This window comes from Polypterus senegalus, chromosome 4 (assembly GCF_016835505.1).
Source record: "Polypterus senegalus isolate Bchr_013 chromosome 4, ASM1683550v1, whole genome shotgun sequence".
Taxonomy (NCBI): domain Eukaryota; kingdom Metazoa; phylum Chordata; class Cladistia; order Polypteriformes; family Polypteridae; genus Polypterus; species Polypterus senegalus.
The window spans coordinates 202,225,326-202,235,837 of NC_053157.1; the positions used below are offsets into that span (position 1 = coordinate 202,225,326).

At 37.3% G+C, this 10,512-nt stretch overlaps 1 protein-coding gene across 1 annotated transcript in view; it reads left to right on the forward strand.

The window, feature by feature from the left end:
- alms1 (ALMS1 centrosome and basal body associated protein) overlaps positions 1-10,512 on the forward strand; it is a 121,229-nt gene that overhangs the window by 11,491 nt on the left and 99,226 nt on the right. Inside the window, exons 3-4 of the mRNA XM_039751865.1 lie at positions 413-608; positions 2,080-2,179. Of these exons, the coding sequence (XP_039607799.1) occupies positions 413-608; positions 2,080-2,179 (296 nt within the window). The remainder of the gene's footprint in view (positions 1-412; positions 609-2,079; positions 2,180-10,512) is intronic.

A 10,512-nucleotide genomic window follows, 5' to 3' on the forward strand; every position in this document is an offset into this window, starting at 1 on the left:
TTGTATGCTATTGGGAAACCACCACTAGAATAAATACTATGCTGTTCAAATTATCGCTGGAAGAAATACTGTTATATAAACATTTTCCCTTGGTTATTTTCTAATAAAATTGGGCATGGTTTTGTTCATTGGACATTTCGTAAAAATAGACAAGGTAATCTTATATTGTCAATAAACAACTCGGAACAGTGGTTTGAGTTTTAGAGTAAATTGCATGCTGTTCTACTAGTATATGACATATTTATTGTATTTCACTTATTAGCAGTAGAGGTTGATTGGGATTTCTGAAACACCTGGCAAATCTATACTTAATATAATTTCAATAGTTTCCTTGTTGTTATTTTTTAAAGCCACAGGTCATCTTTTGCAATATTTGTAAGTTGTGGATGTTTGTTTGTATTTGATTTTTTAGGGTTTGGAACCATGGTACCAGTTACAGTCAGAAGAGGATTTTGGGTTGCTTCCAGGATCCTCGGTGACCTTGCCCTCTGAACATACAGCTACATATGGGGTAGATGATTTGCCAAGCCTGGAAGAAGGCTTTATAACAATGACTAAGGAACCTGAAGATATGAAAGGAAAAGACCTATTGTATACACCAAAGCTTGGTAAAGAAGGTTAAGTTATTTTCATGAACAAAGGAAAATGTGTATTTAACAAGTTTATTTTTTATTTTTTTCATAAGCTCACTTTTATTTACTGACTTATGTTTCATAATGAAGCTCAATGTAGCATGCCACAGACCTAAATAGAACAGGCAACTCTGTCTCCTGCAATAGTCTACAGGTACAATAAAGCCAGCTGAGCAATCCAGTGTGACCTAGGTCGTTTAACAGTTGTCTATGCCCAATACAGATTCCATGGTAACACATATGAGACCACTTCAATACATTCAAAAATCACCTACACTCAATTTTGTGAAGCAGCGAAGATCCTCATTTACTGCTGAGCCCCTTACCCTGCCACAAGAATTGAGTCCAGCAACTCTGAAGAAACTCATTTTGTTTGTTTGTACTTGCAGTTTCATTCTTTTGTTCACTAACAAGAAATTTATGACAATAGGTGAAGATGGAGATGCAGACTGAGGTCAATCAAGCTCACCCGTGGACTTAGCTTCTCTTTCACCAGCATTGGTTAGAACAAAGTTTGCAGAACCTGTAGTACTGTACTGAGGCTTTGATCAATATCATTGCCGATTCTACCACCACTTATGAATTTGGTTTCTTAGGACCTTGTGTTAATTAATGATACTTAGAGCTATGCTGCTTAGAGCTAGATATTTTTTGACAGATTGCCCATGACAAACTTTGTCTAAAAGCCAAACAAAGATATATACAAAAATAAGACTTTCAACTGGAGCCACGCTTAAAGGTGGTGCTGCAAATTAATTTCCTTTTTCCAGATATCGTAGAGGGGATCATAAGACAACACCCATTAACTTCAAAATCATTTTCAGGAAAGAACAAGTCTTGACTGTAGACATCAAATTGTTATATTTATGGAACTACCCATTAAAATACTTCATTTTGTTAAATTGTTTGTTTCTGTGTCAAGGTTGTGATCACAACTTAATGTTATTCCATTTTTATATCGGTTTAGTGAGTTAGCTTTTTTTTTTAAAGTCGGTATTTGCAATTGTAATTTTCTTTCAAAACCCTTATATTTCATTTCAGTAATGAGGACCCTGTATGATAGTTCCTTGTGTCTATGGGTGTATGACGTTATTTGATATTTTAAAATGAACCCATGTGTATAAGAGGGCAATGCGGTAGGCTGAAGCCATGTCCACCGTTGTTTCCTGCATACCACCTGATGCTGACTGGATTGGCTCTGCCACGCATCACCACCCTTGAATTCAAGTTAATGAGTTTGGGAATGGTATTTTTTTGTGTTGTAATCTGTTTGAATAGTTACATGGAGTGCAACAGACATTGGTCTATTTCAAACATTTTTGTAGATACATTAAAAGTAAATGGGTGTTCCATATATTTCTCTTCTTGTAAAATCAACTCTAAAGAAATTGCTTCATATACAATATGTACACATATCCAAATAAAATCTAAATTTCATCCTTTGCAGATTATCAGGACAGTTTTCTGTCTCCTGCTCTTCCACTTCTGACTCAATATAGTGATGGGACCTTATTTGAACAGACAAACCTTGAATTTGCCCCTTTAAGGTAACTGCACATTGTGCACATTTTATACTCCTTTGGTTCTTATTCAGAAAATGCAATTTGATCTCTGCATATATCTCTCAACTTAATATTTCTGCTAACCTCAAGCCACCTCATTGTCATGTTAAACATAAAGGCAGATATTTTTCAGATCTTAAATTCCTGTTGGATGTCTTACTGATCCACTTCTCCTTTCATAAAAAATTAGTTTCCTTTTTAGTTTTACTCAGCTGTGTCTTTCTATCTTGTGCTAAAATTTGGTTGAAACCTTTTGAATCCCTATTTATGTTGTATCTATTATCATAGTGAGCTTTACTTGGTAGTGGCTGCTCTTGTTTTGCTTTCTTGTACTGCTGGTAGCTGTTTCTGTCAGAGTTAACAGTTTATAGCATAGTGACTTCAGTGTTTAGCTAAGATACCATTCTACTTTCCCACTTTATTGGCATAAAAAGCATTGTCTTCAGAAGTAAATCCACATTTGGGTCATCTCAAGCATCTGTGCATTTCTTGAGCAGTAATTTCAGTTTAAAATTTGAAAATAGCATTCCAAAACAAGGGTATGGCTTTAAAATATGTGGTATTGCCTCATTACTCTGTTACTGTTTTGCATGTATACTGTTATCTAATCTATAGAGCGGAAAGTGCATTTGTGTTTGTGTTTTTGTCCAGAGTGCAGTTTTATACCATTTAAAGTATCTCTGTAAAGTTTGCACAGTTTTTCTTCGTTGTACAGAGGCACACTATATGTTGTGTGTTTGAATTTGTAGTTGATGTACCCATGCCTTGCAGCACTGGGTGCTTCTCCTATTTTATAAATAATAAATAGTTCCGAATGCTTAAGAATATTCATTTTATTTTAAATAAATCCTATTAAATTTAGAGTATAAGAAAGTGTTAGGTCTGCATGTTTCACTAATATTTAAATATATAATATGTGAATTTCCCCTTGGGATTATCTATCTATCTAATCTATCTATCTAATAAAACTATGGTCCTAAAAGAAAGTTCAGATATAAATGTGTGTTAAACGTAAAGAGCTATTCATACTTTGCAAGCTTTCTAAAAAGTTTCCTGTTTCAACAACTCTGGTTATAATATACTTGTGGTGGCTCATAAGGAGTAAGCTGAAAATGGTCTTGTGGGGACAACGGAAGTTAAAAATGAAAGAATTGTTTCATTGACAAAAAGAAAAATACAAAAATGAAATAACACATGAACTTTATACCACATAAAAAAGTATGTTGCAATAAGGAGATCTAAAAATACAAAAGCTTAAGAAAACACAACACTGAAATATTTACAAAACTTACTTTATGTATCACATTATTTTTATAAAAATGCTCCTTGATCTTTCCTTCAAGAAAGTTTTCTTTTACCATTACTTTAATGTCTTCATATCTAGAAACCCTTGAAAGCGATACCTTGAGTAGTCCATGAGAAAAAAACACAAGTTAAAAAAAAAAAAGGCCAACTTTTTGAAATATTTGTCTTTAAGTTTTATAAATTGTCATTGCAGGTGAATGGGAAATTACCACCTTTCAATTTTAAAAGGCATTGTTTGGTCTTTAGTGGACAGATTCATGTGAGGTAAAAAAAAAAAAATCTTTCCATGATGAAAGAGGACCTCAACTTAAATTACATTTTGAAGGAGGATTGCTAACCATTCCTTTATTGCCATTAAGGTTTCTAAGAACCATGATGATTGACACCTGCAAGCTTACTCTTAAAAAAGGAACAATGAGTTAATGAATTCAGTGATGAAGTTAAGTTTATCATTTTTATCTTCGGAAGTAATACTGACTGATCTAAAGTATGTAATTCCTTTGCCTTCCTGTAGTTTGCATATGACGTGTGTGAATGTAAAAAAACAGTAAATGTACCTAGGGCAAGGTGGATGTTTCTTCATCATGAACTAATTCATGCTTAATAGATGACCCAGATGTGGTTGTAATTAAATGCAAAAGATTATCCTCTCCTTCAACATATTCATGGATGCAGATGCATGGAATGAACACAGCAGTGTCACTTATTTGTAAGCTTATGTTGATTTCACCATTACCCAATTAAAGCAAAAATTCTACAGTCAACTTTTTCAGGGGTCTGCTCTCACGTTTGTAGTTAATTTAAACTTAATAACTTAATTTCAGATAGGATTGTTTTAAATGCAGGCTGATGTAATTGATGTTCTATTTCCATGGCAAACAGGTGAGACTTGTCTAAAGTCACCACTAAGTATTACAGCTTTGTTGCCGAAAGGTATGTCTACAGTGCATCCGGAAAGTATTCACAGCGCATCACTTTTTCCACATTATGTTACAGCCTTATTCCAAAATGGATTAAATTAATTTTTTTCCTCAGAATTCTACACACAACACCCCGTAATGACAACGTGAAAAAGTTTACTTGAGGTTTTTGCAAATTTATTAAAAATAAAAAAAACTGAGAAATCTCACGTACATACGTATTCACAGCTTTTGCTGAATACTTTGTCAGAGCACCTTTGGCAGCAATTACAGCCTCAAGTCTTTTTGAATATGATGCCACAAGCTTGGCACACCTATTCTTGGTCAGTTTCGCCCATTCCTCTGCAGCACCTCTCAAGCTCCATCAGGTTGGATGGGAAGCGTCGGTGCACAGCCATTTTAAGATCTCTCCAGAGATGTTCAATCGGATTCAAGTCTGGGCTCTGGCAGGGCCACTCAAGGACATTCACAGAGTTGTCCTGAAGCCACCCCTTTGTTATCTTGGCTGTGTGCTTAGGGTCATTGTCCTGCTGAAAGATTAACCGTCACCCCAGTCTGAGGTCAAGAGCGCTCTGGAGCAGGTTTTCATCCAGGATGTCTCTGTACATTGCTGCAGTCATCTTTCCCTTTATCCTGACTAGTCTCCCAGTTCCTGCCGCTGAAAAACATCCCCACAGCATGATGCTGCCACCACCATGCTTCACTGTAGGGATGGTTTTGGCCTGGTGATGAGCAAACGTGATGCCTGGCATTCACACCAAAGAGTTCAATCTTTGTCTCATCAGACCATAGAATTTTGTTTCTCATGGTCTGAGAGTCTTTCAGGTAACTTTTGGCAAACTCCAGGCGGGCTGCCATGTGCCTTTTACTAGAGTGGCTTCCGTCTGGCCACTCTACCATACAGGCCTGATTGGTGAATTGCTGCAGAGATGGTTGTCCTTCTGGAAGGTTTTCCTCTCTCCACAGAGGACCTCTGGAGCTCTGACATCGGGTTCTTGGTCACCTCCCTGACTAAGGCCCCTCTCACCCGATCGCTCAGTTTAGATGGCCGGCCAGCTCTAGAAAGAGGTGGTTTTGAACTTCTTCCACTTACGGATGATGGAGGCCACTGTTCTCATTGGGACCTTCAAAGCAGCAAAACATTTTCTGTAACCTTCCCCAGATTTGTGCCTCGAGACAATCCTGTCTCGGAGGTCTACAGACAATTCCTTTGACTTCATGCTTGGTTTGTGCTCTGACATGAACTGTCAACTTTGGGACCTTATATAGACAGGTGTGTGCCTTTCCAAATCATGTCCAATCAACTGAATTTACCACAGGTGGACTCCAATTAAGCTGCAGAAACATTTCAAGGATGATCAGGGGAAACAGGATGCACCTGAGCTCAATTTCGAGCATCATGGCAAAGGCTTATGTACATGTGCTTTCTCAGTTTTTTTATTTTTAATAAATTTGCAAAAATCTCAAGTAAACATTTTTCACATTGTCATTATGGGGTGTTGTGTGTAGAATTCTGAGGAAAAAAATGAATTTAGTCCATTTTGGAATAAGGCTGTAACATAACAAAATGTGGAAAAAGTGATGCGCTGTGAATACATTCTGGATGCACTGTACATCAGAAATGTCTTTTAAACAATAAATGTCAATGCAAGACTTGAGAGCATTGAAGTTTCACCCGTAATCATTAAGTATCAAATCTCTGATAGTTTAGTGATCTTAGATTTATCTTTGATATTGAATTTTCGTGCAAATTCACAGGGATTTTGTGCATTAGGGAGCAGGTTGTGTGGCACTACAATAGACTAGATATAAAGACCAATAAGCTCACTGCAAGTTGTTTACACACACAAAAACTCACACTTCATTATGAATTTTGAACACTTATTTGACGATGATATGCTTTTCTCTGTCTTGGTTGTTCTTGCATTCCATATCTTGCTCTTGAACATCAGCAGATGGTGCTGCTTTTCTTCCTACTGTGATGTTCTTTGTCAAGTCTTCGGCTTTAGTGATTTGCTTGACTCCACACGTATTGGTGGTCCTTTTCTTTCCACTGTGTCATTTTATTCGCCTCACATACATTTTTTGTTAATTTTCAGTACAAAGTTTTAGCACCAGTAGTTTGCGAGTAATCACTTGACATAAAGATAGACCTTAGCATTTTTATATATATATATATATATATATATATATATATATATATATATATATATATATATATATATATATATATATATATATATATATATATATATATATATATATATATATATATATATATATATATATATATATATATATATATATATATATATATATATATATATATATATATATATATATATACACACACACATACACATACACAGTCATGGCCGAAATTATCGGCACCCCTGGAATTTTCCCAAAAAATGCACCATTTCTCCCAGAAAATTGTTGCAATTACAAATATTTTGGTATACACATGTTTATTTCCTTTATGTGCATTGGAACAACACAAAAAAACAGAGAAAAAAGCCAAATCTGACATCATGTCAAACAGAACTCAAATTATTATAGACAAAATTATTGGCACCCTCAACTTAATATTTGGTTGTACGCTCTTTGGAAAAAATAACTGAAATCAAGTGCTTCCTATAACCATCAACAAGCTTGTTACACCTCTCAACTGGAATTTCCGACCACTCTTCTTTTGCAAACTGCTCAAGGTCTCTCAGATTTGAAGGGCGCCTTCTCCCAACAGCAATTTTGAGATCTCTCCATAAGTGTTCAATCGGATTTAGATCTGGACTCATTGGTGGCCACTTCAGAACTCGCCACCGCTTTTTATTCAACCATTTCTGGGTGCTTTTAGAGGTGTGTTTGGGATCATTGTCCTGCTGGAACACCCATGACCTCTGACGCAGACCTAGCTTTCTGACACTGGGCCCTACATTGTGCCCCAATATCTTTTGGTAGTCTTCAGATTTCATGATGCCTTGCACACAGTCAAGGCATCCTATGTCAGAGGTAGCAAAACATCCCCAAAACATCTTAGAACCTCCACCATGTTTGACTGTAGGTACTGTGTTCTTTTCTTCGTAGGCCTCATTCTGTTTTCTGTAAACAGTAGAATGATGAGCTTTACCAAACAGCTCAACTTTGGTCTCATATGTCATAAGACGTTCGCCCAGAAGGATTTTGGCTTCCTCAAGTACATTTTGGCAAACTCCAGTTTGGCTTTTTTATGTTTCTGTGTCAGCAGTGGGGTCCTCCTGGCTCTCCTGCCATAGCGTTTCATTTCATTCAGATGTCGACGGATAGTTCGAGCTGACACTGTTGCACCCCGAGTCCGCAGAACAGCTTGAATATGTTTTGAAGATGATTGGGGCTGTTTATCCACCATTCGAACCATCCTTCATTGCAGTCTTTTATCAATTTTTCTCTTCCGTCCGCGTATAGGAAGATTAGCTACAGTGCTGTGTGTTGTGAACTTCTTGATTATGTTGTGCACAGTGGACAAAGGAACATGAAGATCTCTGGAGATGGACTTGTAGCCTTGAGATTGTTGATATTTTCCAAAATTTTTGTTCTCAAGTCCTCGGACAATTCTCTGCTCTTCTTTCTGTTCTCCATGCTTAGTGTGGTACACTCAGACACACAGCAGAAAGGTTGAGTCAACTTTTCTCCATTTTAACTGGCTTCAGGTGTGATTGCTATATTGCCAGCACCTGTTTCTTGCCACAGGTGAGTTCAAACGAGCATCATATGCTTGAAATAAAACGATTTACCCACAATTTTGAAAAGGTGCCAATAATTTTGTCCGGCCCATTTTTGGAGTTCTGTGTGACATGATGTCAGATTTGGCTTTTTTTCTCTGTTTTTTTGTGTTGTTCCAATGCACATAAAGGAAATAAGCATGTGTATACCAAAACACTTGTAATTGCAACACTTTTCTGGGAGAAATGGCGCGTTTTCTAGAAAAATTCCAGGGGTGCCGATAATTTCGGCCATGACTGTATATTTATTTGTGAATTTCCCCTTGGGATTAATAAAGTATCTATCTCTATCTATCTATCTATTAGTATGCATCGTAGTACAACGCAGAGCTGTAGCGCGTCTGTATTCTGTTTCTTTTGTACTCCAGGACATGCAGAGGAGAGAATGGTAAAGAGCAGTAACTTCGGCGCTATATGCAATCATCAGACACTCCCCATCTGCCCGTTGTTTTGTTATACTTTTACACCAACTTATGTTCCTGTGTTTGAGCATGCTCAAAAAATACACATGTAATGCCACGAAAAGTGCACGCATACACTTTATTTCGCAAACAAAACAAGTGCACTTTTATTCAAGACTACCTGTCTAACCGAAGAAAAAAGAAAGCAAGTTACAGTAGGCGATTGATACGACAGCTTGCATGGTGCAATGCTAAGAAATGCTGATTTTCATTCCGTGCTATATAAAATCATCACATTCAAATATTAACAGTTCCCACACACCCAAGGACCGTCCTTCGTACATTTACGACGTGTACTTGTTGCAGTGTACACACCTCTCAGTGCTATGGTTCCTATTACACTGAATGAGCACCTGACGCTGTACCTTCTTCCCTGGGGGATGGTCCCACATCAGAGAATTTCCAGTTACTGCATAAATTCACACCCGATCTGACGCTGTTCGTTTTCAAATAATATTGCATTCGTGCGATGATATTTTCACATATATTGTCTCTTTCTTTCAGGTGTGTAATAGAAACCACAGCATAGAGAGAAGTGTGTACATTGCTTCTTACAGGAAAAGGCGATGGAAAAAGTACACTTGAATAAAAGCGCACTTTTGTTATACTTTTACACCAATATATGTTCCTGTGTTTGAACGACACGGGCAGATGGGGAGTGTCTGATGATTGCATATAGCGCCGAAATTACTGCTGTTTACCATTCTTTCCTCTGCATGTCCTGGAGTACAAAAGAAACAGCAACATGCGGGACTGGCAGGAACACTCAATAAAACTGAATAAAAAGAAAATCAAGTGACGGTGAGATGCGAAGAAGGCAGCTTCGCCAGCTTGTGTGTCAGAACCCTTGGGCGTTAGTATGCATCGTGGTACACTGCAGAGCTATAGCGTGTCTTTAGTGAAAACAGCAGTGTCAGATGGGGTTGTATGGATTGATTCTGAACGCGACTGAGAGAATGAAAAGTGAATTAAAAAAAGCTAACCTTTACAAGGATCATAAATTGCACCGGCTGCTACAGACTGAAATCAAAAGTATGCTTTAATTCTAAAATAGTAAGACTAAGAGCAGTTTACTTCTCAAAACGGAGTGGTGCAGGATCGAACTCGCGACCTTTTGATTCCAAGGCGAGAACTGATTCTATTGCACCACGGAGGCGGTTATAACAAACTACTGTCAATGTCGCATGTAAAGGCGGCTTTTTGTTTCTGCAGTTATATTTTTGAATAAAAGCGCAATTGTGTTATATTTGTATCTTTTGTGAAAATGTTTCTTTGATATTTGGACTTCAGGCTTCATACATTATATAGTTTATGCCTACATTTTGTCATCTACTACTAGAATATAAAAAACGTTTCTGTTTTAACAATGTGTTGACACGGATTACTGTAGAAACGGAACAGACATGAAATGCGTGTGTTCCAAATAACGATCTATTATTTCCAATCTAAAACTCCACTTCACTCCCAGATACTCAATAAAGGCATGAGCTGAGAGAAGTTCGTGCACGTTCTAAATTAGTGGGGGGATGGAATAGCCGGTTGCTTCTAGCTTCTCTTTATCAGCACATTTAGAGGACAAAGGACGCTGGCGGAGAGGTGTGAAGAGATTTAAGAAGCAATTTAAGGTGGGACGGAATTACGAGTTTTTTCATAGGCTCTGGTAATTCTAGTGTTAATGTGTGAAGACTGAAGTCCACATATCAGATAAATACTTTCACAAAAGGTATAACAAAACAAGTGCGCTTTTATTCAGGAATATACCCAAAAAAAATCATTCAATTTATATGTTGCTGTCAATAAGTAAATCCCAAGCCCAAATATCAGCTGATGTGTCTGTTTGGCTGGTGCGGAGGTAAGAACTGCTGCCTTCAACA